The following is a 21,313-nucleotide window of genomic DNA, read 5'->3' on the forward strand; positions in this document are numbered from 1 at the left end:
ATTTACATATACTTTTTCATGCTATAGTTTGCTGCTCAACTTAATTTGGGAAGCAGAAGAATTAGGAGTGCATGTACGTGTTAAGGCCAGTTCCTCTGGTGATGCAGCCTTTGAAGTTGATTTTTATACATACATAAGACTTATTAGTTCTTCCAGTTAACATATGGGTTAACTGTGACTTCAGCAAATTTTAAGTAATGTTGACAGTTTTTCTTTTACGATGTTCTTGCATAATTCTCTTTAACTTAAGTTTACATAACATTTAAATATTTAAATTTCCATCTGTGAATTGCATATTAAACCAAAGGCAGTATACTTTGCCATGTGAAACTGTTTCTGGTAAGCAAGTAAACAAAAACAAAAAAATCAAGTGGTTCCCCACTAGTGTTTTCTAGGGGAAAAGGTGATAAACTGATTTTGGAAGGGATAGGCAAAAATGCAACAAGGTAAAAGGAGATGGAGCAAGATAGTAGGAGGTGGAAGGCTGTTATAGGCCCCTGAGGCTAGAGAGAGGTGGGGGAAAAAGTTATCCTAGTTTTAGTACCATATATGTGTCGTCTTTTTTTTTTTTTTTTTTTTTAATAGTTTTCAGGTGTATACCTCTTTCTGTTTACTAAAAGTCCTAGTAGTATTGAGGTGATGTTGCCATGATGGTCCAGGAATTCTTGTGGGTGATATCTTTTATTGGATGAACTGCATGGTTGGAGTAGAAATGTATAAGTCCTAAAAATGTATGCAAATAACTCGAGTTCCCATTATCATGACCCCTTAATACCAGTTTAAAAATCCAGAAACATAAGGCACGCATCTTACTATTGTGCTGGATAAACCATACAAGATAGATTACTTCATTGAATTTGTATTTTTCTAGCTAATAGTTACTACTGAACTAGTAGATTGCAGACTGGCACCATTATGCTGCCACAAATCTGAATTCACTGTGCTCATTTAGAAAAAATAAATGGCTTGAAATCTTGTATTAGGTTTGCAATTCTTTTCCTTTCACAAATGAAGCTGAAAAATACTTATTGCTACTAGGTCTTGCTTTTAAGATACCACAATCAAATCTTTTTTTAAAAGTGGGCTTCACGTATAGCCTACGTTTTTAAAAAGAAATTCTTGATTGCCTACTCAGATATCATATTAGAAACAATTTAAGTCAATTTACACCTAACTACACAGGAGCCCAGTTAGTGGCTTGGTAGTGTGTGTGCATGCCTGTGCTTGGGGGCTTTTATTTCTTTTTAAAAAGAGAAGCTCCTTGCAACACTCTAACTAATGTTCTTTAAAACCACTCTATTAAGGGAGTAGTTCTGCTATCACCTACCAGGTTTGTTGCTCTGCAAATTACCTTTTACAACTTTACAAAATATCTTCTTTCAAATGGTCACTGTTCCAAGGCTGACAAATATCTACAATACAATGCAAAACAACCAATAAACTTCATACTCTGGGTTTCCACCTCTGCAATCATTTGCTTAAATCTGGGTCCGGTCAACAGAGATTGAAGATAGCTATTTGTTGATGTTTATTGATCTTTGTGATAAAAGTTGGTGCTTACTGCAATTCTTAAATGAAGGTTTCAAATACAGTGCATAGTGTCTGGCTTCCAAACTAATGATTAAATAGGGTGCAAAGAGTCTGACATTGTCATTCAGACTAATGATTAAATAGGAATAGAAGCTGCATTATGCACTGATCTAAATAAAGTTGATCCTCTGTGGCAAGCAAGATGCAGGTCTGAGAGTTGGTTTGGCTAAGGAAAGCTCTGTCTTGCTTCCATCAACTGAATCCATTGTGTAGCTCTATAATTTAAAAAAATATATATATATATATAAAAATAAAAAAAAAATTATAAAGTAAAACCTCAGGTGACCAGTCTCTCTCTTTTTTTTTTTTTTTTTTCCTGAGAGTGACTTGGGTATCTAAGTCACTTAACCATATAGCCATACAAACAAGTTACCATAAGGTCAGCTTGGGTGCAAAATTACAGCACCTCAGCTATGCTTCAGTAACCACCAGTGTGCTGTTACTCTGCTTTTCTTGGGAGGTGGGCGCTCTCTCATATATGACAAGGAAGGAGAGTACACACAAGTGCTTAATATGGCACAGCTAATATACTGTAAGTTCACATTCTCATTGACCTTACAGTAACTATTATGCCCTATCTCCATGTGCTTTTCCAAATCTTACCATGTGTGCATAAAAGAGAAGGCCTGATTTGCAAGTTGTTCTATCTTCAGAACAGTAAAAACAGGGGTGTTTATACAAGGTATTGGGTGGGATTTTCTTAAATGCATAAGTGTGTTCAGTGCCAGGCAAACTGCTATTAGCAATTGCCACAAGATGCCTGATCTTAAGCAATAGGAAATTTTTAGTTATGGGAACAATTTGAGAAAAAATATAAGCCTGCTTTACTCTTAGTTTCATAGTACCTAGGGTCAGGAGGGACCTGAATAGATCATCAAGCCCAACCCCCTGCCACAGGCAAGAATGAATGCTGGGTTCACAAGACCCCCAGACAGGTGATCGTCCAACCTCCTCTTGAACTTGCCAAAGGTAGGGGCGAGGACCACTTCCCTGGAAAGCTTTTTCCAGATTCTGGCCACCCTAACTGTAAAATATTGCAGGTAAAAATCTTCCTTGTGCATTTCCAAATAGGCAAATCATAGAGGGAATAGAACAAAAAAAAAAATCATAAGTAGTCACTAGCATGTTAATACATGCATGCTATGTGAGTAGATAAGCAGTCACGCAGGAATATCATTATAACTACCTGTGTGGATGCTCGTATTCTGATACAATTCCTTTTCTGATTTTCTGTAATTTTAGAAGGGGTTTAGGCTAAACTGGGAAAAAGGCATGCTCCTAGCAAATAAATTTGTACCTACTGAATTGGATGGTATACCAACAGTTCTTGAAATTTGCACATTTATCCCACTTTAGCTCTATCCACAGAAACACTTTTTAAAGTTCGAGAGTACACTTTCAATTTGTAATTTATTACTGATTTTTTTTTTTTTTTTTTTCTAACACGCGGTTGGGCCACTGGTTGCATACCAGTAGCCTACTGGTATGCAACCAGTGGTGTATACCAACACAAAATTATACTTTAGTAGACTTTTGGTCATAGACAGTTAAGAAGCACATTTTGGTATGCCCTGTCCATAGGATAACATCTAACTTATTTTTCCATAGTAGGCTAGAAGTTTTAGAAGGCATGGCTCCTCTTCCTCCCTCTAACATAAAATGTTCTATCCGTGTGGTATTTAATGAGAAAGTTAGTTAGGTACAAGGGATCTAGAAGAAATAACTTTGAGTGATTGTATGTTCAGGCTCTTTTTAGTGGTTTTAGATTTTAGCAGACTCAGTATGTGACTAGTGATTTTTTTTTTTTTTTTTTTTTTAAACAAGTTACGCCAGACATTTGCTTTTATGGTCATGATGTCTGGGGGGGTGCTTTATAGTGTATAGAGCGCTTGTTCCAATTCTGCCTTAGTAAAACAAAGTTTATGCCAATTTAAAGAGGCATAACATAATATGCTGTTTTATTTTAAACTGTAAAATACCAATTGTGTTCCTAGGGCTGTTTTTTTGTTTTGTTTTGTTTTTTGTTTTAATTAAATTTAGTTTTGGGGGTGGGGGGGTTTCCCCTCCTCTCCCCCCCTCCCCCCATACATGTCTGGATGGAATTGCATGGTTAACTTTCTCTAGCACTTATAGATACTGCCAAATAGAGGTGCACCGATACATTAGTTCATATTGTATCAGCACCGATAAAAGCAAAATTGACTTTATTGGCGATCAGCTTTTGTTGCCTGATGTGGCCAATTAATGTCACCAATAAATGCCATATGTATGTGCGCAGCTGCACTAAGAGCGAAGGGAGGTGGCTTCTGCCACTGCATGTGTGCCCCCTGGATCTGTTTGTGGGGTGAGGGTGGACTGCCACTGCATGCGTGGGGCTGGAGGCTGTTCTGGGCTCTTCACTAGGCTACAGCAAATTTTGGGGTGGCCATAACACCCCTCCCAGCATCACTGCTGCCTGGCCTGAGAGCAGCTGCTGGGAAGAGGCTGGCGTAGTCCCTGGCCCTAAATGTGCAGCGGCAGCCCGTCCTTGCCCTGCACACGGATCCAGGGGGCACATGCCCCTCATGCCTCCCCAGGGGTGCATGCAGTGATGGGAGCTGCCTCTGACTCTGTCCCGCCCTGACTGCAGTGCCTGCCCCAGCCCCCCCACTCCCTCTGTCACTGCAGGGGCCTCGATCTGTTCTCCTCCCCCTCCCCCCCAGCCCCCCCCAACAAGCTTACCAGCCAGACGCTGCTCTCCAAGTTGCTGAGCTGCACGTCAGCAATCGGATTGTATCGGCCAATATGGCTAGCCAATAATTAGCTATCGGTATCAGCCCAAAAAATCTTCATTGGTGCACCCCTACTACCAATGTATATTCCCTTGACATGTACCCCTTGAAGTACTTGGGATGGCCTCAGGGGGTACTAGGCAGCGGGTGTCACTGCCATGCTGCCAGCACTTCTGTCACCACACTGGCATGCTTGCCAGTTGGCCACAGAGGACACCGTGTGTGTGTTCCATCTACTGGCCGCCAGGGAACTCCTTCTCAACCGGTCACTGGGGGTACACTGAACCAAAAAGGTTGAAAACCCCTGAGATACAGTATTCAAGACATTTTTGTTTTTTCTTAATGTTTAACCCCACTTCTTCCTCCTGTGCCCCAGTAATGCCTCAAACTTTGTTCTACATGGCATAAATAGTACACCAATCCCAGGTTTGATGCATCGTTAAACTCAGTCCTGGAGCAATACCAAAAAAGCCCATCACTAGACTACTGAAAATTTATGAAGATCAATATCTTATATACCAACATGGAAAGAAAGTCTCTTCTAACTATGTTTTGAGAAGATGGAATGCTGTTTCCTGCTAGCATTAAGAATTAATTTCAAGCCCTAGATGTTGACGTGATGTCAGACCTTATCACATCAGTCGAATTTGCTTACTCTGTCGGTTTTAGTGTCTATTCCCCCCTTACTTTATTATCATCCTAATTTGATGGCCGTTATCTGAGCAAGTGTAAAAGCGTGTTTATGCCAGTCGAAGAAGCTAGAACCTGCACTTCTAAACAGTATGAAGCATGAATGCTTTAGCAGTAGTAGTTCATGATCTACACTTTTTTCCCCCCTCACAATTCAACACCTGGCTATGAAATGGGAATGTGGTCATTACATTCCTGTTTTAGGATAGCTTTATGGGTTTTCTGTTTGGGGTTTGTTTGTTTTTGTTTCGTTTTTGTGTTGTCTTTTTGGTTCAGTTAAATAAATCAATATGCTCTCTGTCCTGGAAATTGCTCTCTCTTGTGCACCACAGTATGTCAGAGTTTGTGCGCCTTATTTTATGGTTGAAGTATACAAATCTCTGAAAGTCTTGCAAGACTTTGAGTTGACATTTAATGCAAATAAATGCTTTTTAGCTAAACTGTTAAGTATAATCTTTTTTCACATCTGTCTTGTTTGCAGGGCTATCATCATATCTGGAGGACCAAATTCTGTGTATGCAGAGGATGCACCATGGTTTGACCCAGCAATTTTTACAATAGGCAAACCTGTTCTTGGAATCTGCTATGGCATGCAGGTGCTAGTCAGAAATCTATTTGTTTTTAATGTTATGTCTTATTTGTGACATTCATCTAAGAGTAATCTACTGTTCTCAGTGGTGGTAGATGACAGAACAAGGAGCAATGGTCTCAAGTTGCAGCAAGGAAAGTTGAGGTTAGATATTTGGAAAAACTTTCTTACAAGGAGGGTAGTAAAGCATTGGAACAGGTTACCCAGAGAGGTGGTGGAATCTCTATCCTTGGAGGCTTTTAAGACTTGGCTAGACAAAGCCTTGGCTGGGAATGAGATGCTTAGGGATGATCCTGCTTTGAGCAGGGGGTTGGACTGGATGGCCTCCTGAGGTCCCTTCCAACCCTAATTTTCTATGATTCTAGAAAAAAGTTGTGATTTCTTAGATGGCTTAAATGTAATTTATTATTACATTAAAAAAATTACATGTAAAAAATTATTACATATTTACTATTAATAAACCTTGCATGCAAGAACACAGTTTCTAAAATTTATATGGTTTCTGTTAGGGGTGTGGGAGATGGACCATATTTGATTTGGATTTGGCCCGAATCAGGGACAGTGATTCAATTCGTTGATTCGGATCACATTCCCTGTTTGATTTGGCTGAATCCGAATCTGAAGATTTGATGCTGATTTGGAGAATCGGCGATTCAGCCATAGACACTGCTTCAAATGTTTTTTTTCTATACACTTCAAGGTACCAGGTGCTGCTTGTGAACGCTGTGATGGTGGGGCAGATAGTGTCACACGGGAGGGCCCGCACGTGCTTGTCAGTGCACCCGGAAGTGGATCAGAAATAATTCCGGGTCTGCCGCTAAGTGAGCTGGGGGGGCCCCCCGTGCCCCCCAGCTCAGTGATCAGCTGCGGGGGGCCCCTGGCTGCCCCTCCAGACCCAGGAGGCACCAGTCGCTGAGCTGGAGGGGGCCAGAGGGGCCCCCAGTGCGCTCCCCAGTGGACTGGAAGTGCTTCTGGTCCACTTGTGGGTCTGCTGCTGAGTGCGCTGGCAACTCCCCACACTCCTGTGGATGCTCCATCCATCCCACCATCTCAGCATTCACAAGCTGCCTGGTACCGTAAGGGATGTAGAAAAAACATTTAAAGCTGTGTCTGTCTGAATCGATTCGGAGTGTTCCAATTCAATTCAGAGAGATTTAAAGGGTCTCCTGATTTCAATTTGGGTTCAGAAATTTGGCGACTGAAGCTTTGCACAGCCCTAGCATCTGTAAAGAAAATGCATTAACCCTTTCATTGGCTCTGCCATGCAAACAGTACAAGAAATATTTGCTCTTTCCCTTTTACACCTTTGCTGACTTTGAACACTCTTTTACATTTACGATGGGAAGGGAAAGTCCTATAGGTCTGACACTACTACTGTTTAGCTGCTATCGGGGAACATGCCTTTTCTAAACACAAATAGAGTAGCATCCTTATATATATCCTTTGAATACTCTTGATTTTCAAATTTAGAACTCTTAAATAGTTTTCAGGAGCACCTTTTGTTTGTGTTTGCTCTAGTTTTACACTTGATTACTTAGTTGCCTTGAAACAGTAAGCTATTAGTGTTTTCCATGCAGAGGATTTAAAATACACAAGGTGTACATGGCTGGGTACCCAGTGTCTATTGGTGCATTCTTTAGAGTTTTACTCCAGCATTTATAGATACTGACCAGTGAAGAAGTTCTCTATAAAAAGTATTAGTTTACCTAACAAAAAATTGGGATTATTTCTTAAAAAAAAATAAAATAAAAAAAAAAAAAAAAAAAAAGGAAACGTGTTGTGGTAGCAAATCAGTGTCCGACAGTATGACTCAGCTCTAAGTGAATATCTGGTAGAAGACTGCCTTCAGGGAACTTCTATAAGGTGGATTTTGCAAAGAAGAAAACCTTTGTGCATATATAAACAAACTACAGTAAAAGCTCCATTAACTGGCACCTTACAAGCTGGCATGTTCTATTAACCAGCATGATGGCTTGTAAGGGAAAGTGAAACCGGAAGTGCCACGCTGGGCACTTCCGGTTCCTCCGAGCCCCCACAGCCTGGGGCATAGCACGCTGCACGGGGCCCACCTCCCTGTCTTTTGGGGCCCACAGGAGGGGCGGTGATGTGTTGGGAGGGATGGTGACGCCCCATCCATGGGGAATGATTGGGGGTGCCAGATAAAACCTTTTCTGTACTTACATTTTTATAATAAGAAAATCAGTAAATACAGTATACATAATACTAAACCAAAATTACTTCTTAAATCGCAAGCCTGTTTATGATGTGATTATATACAGTAAAGTTCAAAGTACTAGGAAGGGAAAACATAAATCACTGGTAAAATTCTTGCATATGCTTCTGAGGGGGAAGGCTTTGTATTTGGAAGCCTAAAATCCAAGATGAAAATACTTGATCTATTTGGAATGGAGTTCTAAAAATCAGTAGCAGGCTTGAGAACACTCCACTAATTTTTAGAATCATTAGATGACTTTGTGTATGGTCATGAATCACAGTTTTTAAGGAAATAAACGTTATCTTCAATCAATTACCTTATAATGTCAATCAGGGAAGTATTAGATTGCAAACGCGTTCAAATGCTTGTTCACACCCATAAGCAGGCAGGTCCAAGTTTTTCATAAGCCTTTGTCCACTTATATGACTACCTACTTGGTTATCTGATTTTCATACTAATTGAATATGTCTAATTTTGTTAATATATACCCTAATGTTTCCTGTCAAAGCCATGATTTATTAACCAGTTTCTCTGATTTATTTAACAGTTACTCTGTTTTTTGGTGCTTAAAGCATACTTTTTCCTGAAGAAGGGAGCTTAAGGTTTGTCTTATACGTAGACACTACACAATAAACAAATGAAATAATTTGTAATGAAAATCTGTATTGTAAATACATTGTTAAAAATGTATTTCACAATTTTATACTCTTTTTGGGCAGGGAGAGAATCTTCTGTTGTAAAATATGGTAAGGATAGGAATTGTTCCCAGCTATGCCGAGAGGAGGCCGATAGAAAATAAATTATCTTTATGATAAGAATGATGAGATAACTGACCTGGTGGAAGCATTGCATTATTAAAATAACAATGATGAACATTAGCCTGGTCTTGAGGGGATTTCAGCGGCCAGAAGTTAGTTGTCATCGCCAATAGATTTAAGTTAGAATGTAGAGTTATAATTTAGGGACAATGAGACAAATACAGCATGAAAATAATCTTACATGTGAGGAACTTATTTGATGTAACAGTGTTTCTGTTTTGACAGATGATGAATAAAGTATTTGGAGGTACAGTGCATAAAAAAAATGTTCGAGAAGATGGAGTTTTCAGCATTACTCTTGATAACACATGCTCACTGTTCAGGTATGCATGCATTTAAATACTATTTGAAAAAGCGAAAGCTGATGTTAGTGCCACTTGTAGACAGAAGTTAAATTTTTAAGAGAAGAAACTAATTCCTCCTACATTCATGAATGATCACTACTCTTCATACAGATATTGCAGTTATACACATAAATTGGGCAACTGCATATTTAAACCTGCAAGTGCCCAACTTTAGAGTTGTACATATGAGCAGGTCTACAGAACTCTGACCTTTCTTTTAAATAGACTCCTATATTTTCTTTTTTAAAAATAACCTTTTGCTCACATTTCCTGTAAAGAATACAGCCAAAATTTTTAGCTTTTCACCTCCATGTATGTAATTTGGGAGAGCTTTGTACTTGTAGACTAAACTATTTCTTTTTTCATCTTTAATTTAAAAACCAGTCTGGGGATCTTTGCATTAAAAAGGTCTATAGTTGTTTCATCATTCTGTTGTGCAATGGGTTGCTTTTGTGTTGCCTAGCACCCACTGGTGTCCAAGCTCCTGGAAACTAGGGAAAAACTGAAAACATTAATGAAGCCTTCTCTCCTTTCCTTTACGCATGCTTTTGAATAGCCTGTAAGACCAATGTTTTTGTTCTGTTTGTTGTCACAATAACTCGATTTGAGTGCCTTGCTATAGTACGGTCAGCTTACTATACCACAAGGTCCCAGTTCTTCTGATTTAGTTTTTATTTTCCAGATGCATGTTAGAACTTTGCACTCTATCCTCAAAGGTTTAAAGACCATTAGGATGAGGTCGTCCTTACAAACTTTCTTATATTTGTGCCTAACGAAGCTCTGTCATTTTAAGTAGGAAGCATGGTTCTTTTTATTTCTCCTAGCTTAATAAACTTCAGCAAGCTGGGCTTTGCTGTACTAAGATCAGAGGAACCATTTGCATTTTTCTTAACCAGCAGCTGACTTAAGAACTCTGGAGAGCTTGTTCATTTTGCGTAAGAGACCTGGTGAAGGAGTGTTCAGGCTGACTCCAGAAAGCAGGTGACTAGTGCTGGGAAGGAAGCATGTGCTTCAGTGTTTCAGTGGGAAGAGATCTTTGAGACTTATAGAGCAGCTGTCAGAGTATTTGTGCTCACCTTTCTGAAGAATAAAATCAATTATTTGTATTATTGGGTATACATTTTGGTAGAGCAGTACTATAGGTAGGGCTTGGTTTAAATTGCAGGCCCAGCTTGCAGTGCAGCAGCTCCTTTTAATCTTGGCATTCCTCACGCTGATGATTGGCAGAGGGGTCCTGTTGGCCCTGGCCCCACCGCTTATTCCTGGTGGCTGGGAGGTAAAAAAAACGTAGTTTTAAATATGCTGTGGTTTTTGCCCCCTGTCTGGTCAGCAGCAAGCAGTGGGAGGCAAAAACTGTGGCATATTTAAAACTGCAGTTTTTGCCTCCTGCCCATCAGGAGCAAGCGGTAGGGCTGATGGGGCCTCTCCACCCATCAGTGGGGAGGGGGAAGACCGGGACAGGACTTGAAGATTGAAGGAGCCATTGAGCCAAGAGCTGGGCCCACAATTTAAACCAGGCCCTAACTATGGGTAGCTAAATATTGATTTTTCTCATACTGATTTTAGGAACTACCCATTCTTCAATTCTGATTTATATTCTTCACACTAGTCTGTGTGGATTATACAAATACTTATCTATGTTTTAACCTGGTTCTGATTTTACCCTTATTTTTAGGGGACTTCAGAAGGAGGAAATTGTGCTCTTAACACATGGAGATAGTGTAGATAAAGTAGCCGATGGGTTCAAAGTTGTCGCACAGTCTGGGAACATTATAGCAGGTATGTATTTTACACATTTATCCCTTTCCTTTTGAGAGCACTTCTAAAGGTAACTTATCAGGAGAACTGAGGTACAGACTTGTTTTGTAAGAATTAGCTCTTACCAGTGGTTTTCAGACTGTTACACAGAACCCTGGAGTTCCATAATAGGCCATCCGGGGTTCAACAGAGAGATTGTGGGTAACAGCAGCATGGGATGGCAGGTGGTGTGCTGCCATTGCTAGACTGGGTTGCCTGGCTCCACATCAGCTCGGGTGACCTGGAGCCAGGGGTAGCAGTTCTGTGGCAGAAGTGATATAAAAATGTTTTGTGACCTTGAGAAAGTTTGAAAACTTCTGGCTTCTGTGAAACTTAAGAACAGTGAGAATGTGTCTCTTAAATTTATGTTCAATTCTAATGGAAGTGCGATTTCTTTAATACGAAGAGAATTTCTTCACAACTTTCTAATCCAAATATTACCATCATGCTAATGCAGGGAAAAAATAAATTTCTGTGAAGTGAGTTGCATCTCTTATCCTGAATGTTGTAATAAGACTGAAAGTGGACAGCTTAAAGACAAGCATATCTTGTTGTTTCAAATTCTTCAGTTTACAGTTTGATTTTTCTCCCCTCCCACCCCTTTTGTAAAGGATCCCATTTGCGTTGCATGTCGCAACGTGGAAAAATTATAAATTTGCTGTTAGAATGCAGTATATTTGGATTCGGGCTTAACATTAATGTTCAAATATCACTTAATTCTGCTGGAAAGGCAATGCATATTAATTTATTCTAGCATTTATCACTGTCTGAAGACATCTTTTATGTACCTTGAGTGGTCCCAGCAAAAGTGTGTAGACTTCCCCTGATATGTGATTTTAAAAAAACATGTACCTAATTTGTTGACCCATCTTGCAGTTCATCAATTCAGCTGGTGTTTTGTGCAGCTAAAAGACATTCCAGTGTCTTGATTACTGAGCTACATAATGTGATCTTAAACTATTCACATTGCTCTTATTTAAACCTTTGAGCAAAAATCCGGATAGATGTTGTAGGATTTTTGACAGAGAAACGTTCTGTAGATTAGACTCTATAAATCGCAAGTTAGGCGCATGATAAACTTGGATCTTGCTTCTAAATTTTTAAAGCTGCTTGCATTATTATGAGGTATCACTTTCCAAGCTATAATTAGCATTAAGCTGAGAATTCTGTTTAGGCCCCATTTTCAAATACTCTAAAATCCATATGTTCAGTCTAACTGACAGCTATATTATTTGGTGGCCTTCAAGTTGTAAGTAACACATTCTCCATCATGTTCCCCCTCCAACCTAACTAAGTTATGCTGTAGTAGAAGCCACAGAAACTATAAGAACCGTGTCAATTTCTAAAACTTGCCATATTCTCTGGGCTCCCACACTCTTGCAAAACTGCACTCCTCCTCTTCCGGACCTTGTGCTCCAGGTTGCATCACTGTCTTGGAAAGGATGGGAGGAGGTTGGTAGGTGCTCAACCTGGATGGTGAGACTAAGTGAGGGGGCTAAATTTTTGTCATTTTCAAGGATCTACCTAAACCAGGAGTCGGAGCTCTTTAAACACTTTTCTTTTTCCCAACACAAATGCTTTTTACTCATCCCGCTGACCTTCAGATACCTAAAGAAAAAGGTTTCAGCACTTTCCAAAGGACTCCTAAGAGAGTTAAGGTGCAACAAAAGTCTAGTGCTTTTAAATATATAAAGTTCAAAGCAGTGCAGTGCCATTCGTGCTAATTTAAGTGTGGTAAGGAAAATAATTTACGCTAATGGAAGTTACTTTTGTATAAAAATAATTCTACGCAAGCTGGGGCTTTTACCCAGGTAACTGTCTCTGTTGGGGTATTTTACCAAAATGGTAATACTGGTGTGGTTTTAAGTGTAGACCAGATCTTTTATGGTTGTATGGTATGATGGGGAAAGTATGATCTAAACCAGCCCATGGAGCCCTGCCATTGAGACCCACCAAGAGCATGGCGTAGGGTTGGATCCTACCCAAGGATCCCCTCGTACCTCTCCTCCCCTTTTCCCTGGTGTACCTGATTTGGCACCTGCTCCAGCTGGCCTGGGACCTGCGCAGTGTGGATACTGGAGTGGCCAGACTGCCACATTTGGTATGGGACGTGTGCTGCATATAGTGCCTGCTCCATCTGGCTTGGGATCTGTGCTGCCTGCAGTGCTTGCACCAAATGCAGCTCAGCTTCTGGGCTGGCTGGAGGAAGCATTATGAGGTACTGTCCTGGAACGCCAGTGCATGTGCTGCATGAAATGAGACAGCCACTCTGGGCTGTGGTGCCTGCATAGTGCTGGTCCCAGACCAGCTGGAGCAGCCACTGGATCAGGCAGGCTGAGGGAGGGGGAAGAGATCTGTGGTCCCTATCCAGTCTGCAGACTGGCCCATGGGGCAGAATGAGTTTGGTGCCCCAAATCTAAACTCTGTATTTCCTGGCTTCGTTGTGTTTGCACTGGGTGGTTGAGAAATGTTTCCCAGAAGCATCTAGTTTTTAGCTGTTAATTTCCAAGGGAACAAATGATGATTTATTTTTAATGAAGGTTTTTAGTGTCTATGCCTAATACAGTGGACTGAAACACAAGGATCACTTTACTGCTGTGTCTCGCATGCATAGTCATGCAATAAAACATAATTCAAAGATAACTTCTTTATTGTACATTTATTTTGGGTTGTGAGTAGTTTTGGGAATGTCAAACGACTTTAATTTATAAATTGTGTGGTAACCATCATTTTTCATATAGCAGTCAATCTATATTCCCGGAACCATAATTTTACCAGTATGGCCCTTTACCAGCAAACTCTTCACCCTATATAGAACTTGCCAAGTGCAAAATTCTAGTGACTAAATGGGTAAAGTTACACTCTTGTGTAAGTGTTTGCAAGAACAAAGCCTAGAAAGTTTTAAGTGAAATGGATTCTTTTTTTTTTTTTTAAGACTTAGAAGGGATTGTTAACTTCAGTCTGACCTTTTCCATAACACCAATGAACATGGTGATGATTTAAATAGGAAGAGATATGATAAATGTGCAGAACATCTTTAAAGCATAGACTGGGTCAGATTTGGTAAGGGAGTTCTACAAGCAAGAAGGGGTTTTGGGTTTTTTTTTTTCCCTCAAAACACTTGTCTTTCAATAGACATTTATGCTTTATTTTATCCATTTTCCACACTTTTTTCTTGGTTCCAGGTATAATTCTTTTTCTTCGATGGATCAAATTTAGACTGTAGTGCCTTGATTAGCTGCTAGAACAGCTTTTCATAAAAATATGAAAAGACCTTTTCTGGTTTGCTTAGGACTTTGTTCCCTAAGGTATAGGTCCCTTCAAAAGCAATAATGGATATCAGAAATAAAGTACACATATTCTTAACATTGCACACTATACCTTTAGTGTATAGTGTAGTCAGGCTCTCGGATTTCTTACAGCTTTTTCTTTTTGGTCCTTATGCTTTTTAGGGATAATGTAACTTCCTTCAATGCACAGAAATGCACATTAGATTTTTATGGAAAGTTAAGAAATCCAAAAAACTTCTGGATTTTTACCTCCTCCCAAAGTGACCTTTCCCAAACGTGGAGAATGAAGAGTTTTTTTTTTTTAGTTCAGTAATGACTGAAAAATTACTATTTCTACTTAAAATATCTTTGTCAAATGAAGGGACTGCATCATACCTCTGTGGCACAAAGCATGGTTGGGAAGTTACAGGACAAATTAAATTCAAGTGATTATTTTTCAAAGATTTAATTTGCCAGTAGAAACTTTAGTACAAAGCAAGATGCAGTATACTCTGTAAAACTTGCAGGGCCTTTTCGTACTTACTACATTTGTAATTTGTAATACTTTATCTCTTATACTTATAAAGCTATAGCAAATGAATCAAAAAAACTGTATGGAGCACAGTTCCACCCTGAAGTCAGCCTTACAGTGAATGGAAAAGTGATATTGAAGAATTTCCTCTATGACATTGCTGGATGCAGTGGCACTTTCACAGTAGAAAATAGAGAAGTTCAGTGCATTCAAGAGATTAAAGAGAAAGTGGGTGCATCAAAAGTCCTGGTAAGTACTGTGGCAACATCTGAAAACTTCTAACCAAGGAGCAACGTATTTTTGCAGACTGTTCCTTGCAGTTATGCTATTTAGTTTAGTTTTGTTTTACTTTATTTTGTTTAAGAGCTATCAGGTTTGTCATGCTTCCATTTATAAAATGGCTAGCTGTTTTTAGAAAAACCTATTGCCTTCATATAGTTGGCGTGGTACATTGTTTGAGTTCTCATTTTCCTCAAAATCAGTGGGGCTGGCTTGGTAATTCTATATTCCCTCTGTGCTTTTAGCTAATTTTTACTCTCCTGCTATGTCTGGAAAATTTGGAGATTTTTTTCTCTTTTTTCCTAATTTAGGTTTTACTCAGTGGTGGTGTGGACTCAACAGTATGTACTGCTCTTCTGAATCGGGCTTTAAACCAAGATCAAGTTATAGCTGTACATATAGATAATGGATTTATGCGCAAGAGAGAGAGTCAGTCTGTGGAGGAGGCCCTTAAAAAACTTGGAATTCAAGTCAAAGGTACTGCTTTTTGTTCGTTTCCTATCACTGAAAATAGTAAAAATAAAGATGTTGTCACAAATGTGGCTGTGGGGGAACCTGGAGATACAAGTTTCTCCCCACTCTTCTTTTGCTTGTCTCTGAGAGCAAACCAAGTTTTGCCCTGGGACAACCCTTTAATCCCCACAAACCTTGGCTCCACTGCCTGTACGCTGTACCCCACGACTACTGTAAGGAAATCTTTGCCAACTCCGGGTAGTGTCCCCTTAGGTTGTGAGGGAATTCTTAGGTCCCCCTTTCCATGAAACAGACTAGCTTGGAATATCACTTGTCCTGAGATCCCTGTTTTACCACAGGCAATCGTAAGGATATAAAACAACATAAGGATTTATTACACAGGAAAGTCCTGCCAGTATTTTCTGAGATTTAATCTTTCTGCTGATTTTTACTAGCCCTGACCACTAGGGCCATGGACTCTCCAAAAGCTTGGGATAATCCAAAGACTGGTACCATCTTGGAGGGAGCTCCTAAATACCTCCAAGCCAGCCCCTCCTTCCCTTCCCTGCCCCCCTCCCGGCCACACACCCCTAGGCAGACAATACGTTGGGTGTCCATCCCAACAACAGCCTCTTCTGCTTGTGTTTGGGAGTGGCTGTTCCTGCCCTAACAACAAAAGGGCAAAAGGTACTTAGCAGTTTTGCCTATTTCCTTTTACTTTTAAGGATTTAGGCCTCGGTTCCTTTGAATAAACCATGTCAAAAATCATAAAGACATATACAGACAGTATACCGTAATCCATACAGGCAAGTGACACAAATCACTACAGCAAAGCATTGGCATTTCAATGAGACTGCACATGCTATATCAGTAAAACAATGAAAAAAAAATCTGCATGATGCTTTCCGAACACCTCAAATTACAGACTATGAACAGAAATCGCCAAGTGAAAGTACATCAGCTGTGCCAAGACATGTCCCAGCATGACTGATCTGCTTCATTGCTCCCAGGAGTAGCAGGGGCCTAATCCTGTGTGACAGCGCTTGGGGTGTACCTCTACAAATGGGGGCAGGCACTCCCAGGGTGGCTAAAGAGCATGGGTGGCTCCAGGCCTCCCTCACTCTGTCACCTGAAAACAGACAGATATCTGCCTCAAAATAGTGGCACAAATTTAATACTACCTTTTGTTGCAACAGCAAAGGTCACAGATGTTTGTTTGCTTTCACTTTGCTCCACCATAAACATTTTTATGGTGTCACAAAGGCGACATCTTCATTGTCATGAACGCTACTATGGCTGCATTACTTAATTTTATTGGTTGATGTTGACCTATACAAAAGTTCTCAAGTTTAATTATCATTCATAGAGAAAAAGGTCTGGACGAGGCTTCAGGAAATGATCTATTCCAACTCTGTACTCTAAATATTCCTTCTGTAAACCACCACAGATCTACACTTCAGAACTGCCAGTGTCAGCTTCCCCAGTCTCGGGAATAAACCACTTAGTGTTTGACTACCCTTAAAATAAGACAGTTCTTCCTAATATCTGATTTGTCTCAATGTTTCACAGCTAGGATGCTGTGGCATGCTGGGGTGCCCTGAGACCCTTTTAGGGGTGTTACGTGTTATCCATACAATGTTAGCACTGTTGGGTTTGAAAACGTGATTCACAAGATAAGCCCTGAGATTTCAAATAGGAATCCACAGTGTTAAATATATTCTGACCTGTTGTGGTCTTTCCGAGTTCTTTGCAACAGAGAAATGCTATATTATTTTTCTGAGGGGTGCATGGAGTCAAAAGGTTGAGAAGCACTACTCTTTCTAACATCAATCCAAAATTAACAGCTTTGAAGACTACTAATAGTATAGAACTGTACTATTAAGCCTTGAACACATACAGGAAGACACCTTCTGGGTCCCATGCAGTTTAAAAGCTAAATTTAACCAGATATTGATTCTCATATTGGTGCTCTAAGTGCATGAATGAAGAATGTTTTTGATCCGAGAGATTAAAACATTTCACTTCACCAGTGATGGAAATGGGAATGCAGCTACTGAAAGCCTGTAACAGCTGATATCTGTCTCAACCATCACTTTTTATTCCAGCTGTAGATTTGTAACTGTTCATCTGAACCGAATTTTCTTTTTAGAAAGAATGTTGGGTTCTTGGTTCTCTAGCTATGTCTTAATTGTTAGGACTCAGTCTCCTTTCTTTTAAGTTCTAGTAACAGATTTATTTTAATTTTTTTTGTTTTGTTTTATAGCAGGGATCAGCAACTCCTGGCACACGTGCCAGAGTATGGCATGTGAGGCCATTTTACTCTGAATGCCACTGCCAGCCCAGGCTGGGTAGCTGCTGCCAGCCAAGGAGCCTGGGCTGCTCCCAGCAGGCAGCTGGGAGGCTGTAAGCCCTGCTGGGAGTCAGGCTCCATTGTTGGCAGCAGCTACCCAGAGCGTGGGCTGGCTGTAGCTGGGAGGCTGCAAACAGCTCTGCCGGGCTCTATATTGCCACGGCAGGCTTGGAGCAGGCGGGAGTGGGGTGGGCAGCAGCAGTGACACTGGGAGGGGTGGAGCCTCCAGGCCTGGCCCAGCCCGCCTACCAGGAATAGGCTGGCACTACCCTTGCTCTGGAGCCCCAGCATCAGCTCCATATTGCCAGCAGGTGCACACGCACCTCAGAGTGGATGGCAGGGGAGGGGGGCAGGGTTGCGCTTCCTTCAGGCTCTCCCCTGCCATCTGCTCTGAGGTGCACGTGCACCCACTGGTGATTTTTATGCAACATATGGACATATGAGCTGAATGTTTCATCCACCCCTCCCAGGGTCACTGTTGCTGCCTGCCCCTGCTGGTAACAGTGCACCTTTGCAGGCTCAGCTGTGCATGGGGGTGTGCTAAGGCGAATTTTGGGATGGATCATTCCTATCCAAGTCATCCTGTGCAGCTCCATTCTCTAACCGCTTATCAGTTGTGTAGTTTAGCTGTTTTTCCTTGGCCAGTAAGGTCTTGGCTTGTTTATCTCTGAGGTTTAAGGCGTCTGGAAACAACAAATGGTACAGTAGTTAACCAGTATAATTGTATTTCCTACGGTTCACATAAATCATGTAATTCACAAGTAACTTCTGCTTATTTATAATCTGCTAACGAGTACTGCTGTGTCTAATGACTTCTTATGCTTCATTTGTTAAGGCTCTGGAAACAGTGTGTTCAGTCGCATTCAATTAAACAGCCAAAATCAAGCTATGCAAAGATCTGCCTTTGCACCTTTTCAGCATATCAAACAAAAACCTAAAGCTGTATAGTTTAAGTATGTGTGCAATATGGACATATGAGCTGAATGTTTCATCCAGAAATGTGATTTGTGCCATGCTCTGCGAGCCAAACCTGTGCTCTGACAGATTCTCAGAGGGGCTAAATTCCACAGATGACGGAGGCCATTTATGGAAATTGTACAGGCATCACACCTAGACTCAGTGATAGGGACTGTCATTACAAGTTCCTTAGATGATCTCAGTATTGACATTGAAACTAGCTAATTTAGAAAATTTCTCAAGAAATATAGTGTGCTAGAAACATAAAGAAGATTATTTAATTCGGACTAATGAAAAGGAATTGGGTAAAAGTAGGACTTCAAAACGTATGTATATAAATGAAGGAAGGAAATTTAATCTCTGGAAAATATTAGGCTTGATAATAGGGTGAAAGTTCTTCAACAATATGCAGTTGTACAACAGAATAGATTAAAACATAAGTAGATAAAAAGCACTAGCTTGAAATGTATTTTCCCAATCCCGTTCGAAAATCTCTCAACATATTTTTCTCTTTCTTTGCAGTGGTAAATGCAGCTCATTCATTCTACAATGGTACAACAACTCTGCCAATCTCTGATGAAGACCGAACTCCACGAAAAAGAATTAGTAAGACTTTAAATATGACAACAAGTCCTGAGGAAAAAAGAAAAATTATTGGTGACACCTTTGTGAAGGTAATAGGTTTTCTTAGAATTATTTTAGCTTATCCCTCAAGCTTTTGAATATTTTTCTTTTTATTCTACTTCCCATTGTTTGAAATGCCCTCTTTTTAGGAAAATTGTCAGTTTGAGGCACTGTACACTCACTGACATTGGTGGTCATGTCATATACATTGTTGCAGTGTAGATATCTTGGAAGTAGTAAAGTTACAATTTAGGCTTTGCTCTAAAATCCATCCCCTAATACAGTGCTTCCCAAACTTTTGCTCAGCATTACCCTGTTTATGACCCCATCTTCTGATGTGACTCCATTTGGGGTCACAACCCACAGTTTGGGAACCACTGCTCTAATACAGCCTGCTAGAATGCCTTGTATTACTGAAGTTTGTAGCTGTTCCACTATGAGCAGTGGCTGAGCTTCAGTAATTATAGGCCTGATTTGGCTTAAACAGGTGACCAAGGTCCAGCCTGCAGGCCACATCTGGCCCACAGATCCAAAAATTTGGTGGTAGCATGTGTAGCTGAAGCATTGATTTGCAGTGGCTCTCTGAGCTGTGAGCACCCCTGCAGGCTAAGTGATGCATATGCTGGGTTCGGTCCACAGACTGACCCTGTGCCACTTGTCTGCTGAGTGAACAGATTCTTCTTTTAAGCTTTGCTCAAACCCTGACAGACAAAAGCAAGGCTGCATTTTTACTTTTTTAAGCTTAAGTGTTCAGCATGAACAATCCTGTTGAGGTGATGGAAAGGGGGCTGCAGTTTGGTGGTTTTGTAGGTACTACATTAACTTGCATGACACGTGCACATTTTCCCCCCAAATCGGTAGAGGTGCACCAATACATCGGACCATATCGTATCGGAAACGATAAAAGGAAAATTTACATTATTAGCAATCAGCTTTTTTGGGAGGGAGTGGAGCTGGAGCAGGGGCTGCATAGGTGGAGCAGGGTACAGGACGGAGCTGCAGGTGGCTCATCCAGGGAAGTGGGGATTGACTTCTGCTGCTGTGCAAACCGCTGGGGGAGGCATGTACGTACCCCCCCCCACTCCGGATCTGTGCACAGGGCAAGGGTGGGCTGTGTTTTCAGGGCTGGGGCTGTTCTCGCGGGGGGGGGCACAGCATATTTTGGGGCAGCTATTGTCTGTCCGTCCCCCCCCCCACCCCGCTCAGCACTGCCACCACTGCCCACCTTACCCCACCTGACCCAAACACAGCCCTGGCCCTTGCCGGGAAGAGGCTGGCATAGCCCTTGGCCCCAAACCTGCAGTGGACAGCCCATCCTTGCCCCATGCACAAATCCTGGGGGCATATGCCTCCCCTGGGACACATGCAGCAGTGGGAGCTGCCAACCTCTTTCCCATTCCATACCCTGGACAAGCTGCCTGCAGCTCCCTCCCGTGCTCCACCCTGGGTGGGCAGTGCCTGCCCCAGCCTCACTCCACCCCTCACGGCTGTTTTTTAGCTCTTTTCAAAATGATTCACCCATGGAGATCAGTCTTCAGCTGCAACTAGGGTTTCAGCTTCTGCTTAATCAGGAAAGGGAGGTTAAGTGAGCCGAATATTTAGGATCTGTCCCCGTAGTATGCAGCCATAATGCTGGAAAAATTGTTTCTTCTTCATGTTGCCTTCTCAAAAACATTATTTGGGGAGGTAACGTGTATTGTAGGTGTTTTTATGGTCATGCCCGGGCTAATGCAAAATGTTATTTTTTCTATCCATGTTGTAGATTGCCAATGAAGTAATCGGAGAAATGAATCTGAAACCTGAAGAGGTCTTTCTTGCTCAGGGAACCCTAAGACCTGATCTTATTGAAAGTGCTTCCCTTGTTGCAAGTGGTAAAGCTGAAGTTATTAAAACTCACCACAATGATACAGAACTGATCAGAAAACTGAGAGAAGAGGTAAATAAAATGAGAACACGAGATTTATTTCTGGTATGACACAAATATGAAATTGCAGGTGCCAAAGCAATGGTACTACTTATGTTTTAGCAATACAAG

At 41.1% G+C, this 21,313-nt stretch overlaps 1 protein-coding gene across 1 annotated transcript in view; it reads left to right on the forward strand.

The window, feature by feature from the left end:
- GMPS (guanine monophosphate synthase) overlaps positions 1-21,313 on the forward strand; it is a 45,344-nt gene that overhangs the window by 410 nt on the left and 23,621 nt on the right. The window contains exons 2-8 of the mRNA XM_006016481.1: positions 5,533-5,647; positions 8,899-8,996; positions 10,693-10,796; positions 14,671-14,864; positions 15,206-15,371; positions 19,177-19,328; positions 21,041-21,214. Of these exons, the coding sequence (XP_006016543.1) occupies positions 5,533-5,647; positions 8,899-8,996; positions 10,693-10,796; positions 14,671-14,864; positions 15,206-15,371; positions 19,177-19,328; positions 21,041-21,214 (1,003 nt within the window). The remainder of the gene's footprint in view (positions 1-5,532; positions 5,648-8,898; positions 8,997-10,692; positions 10,797-14,670; positions 14,865-15,205; positions 15,372-19,176; positions 19,329-21,040; positions 21,215-21,313) is intronic.

Source organism: Alligator sinensis, unplaced genomic scaffold (genome assembly GCF_000455745.1).
Source record: "Alligator sinensis unplaced genomic scaffold, ASM45574v1 scaffold60_1, whole genome shotgun sequence".
NCBI classification, from domain to species: Eukaryota; Metazoa; Chordata; order Crocodylia; family Alligatoridae; genus Alligator; species Alligator sinensis.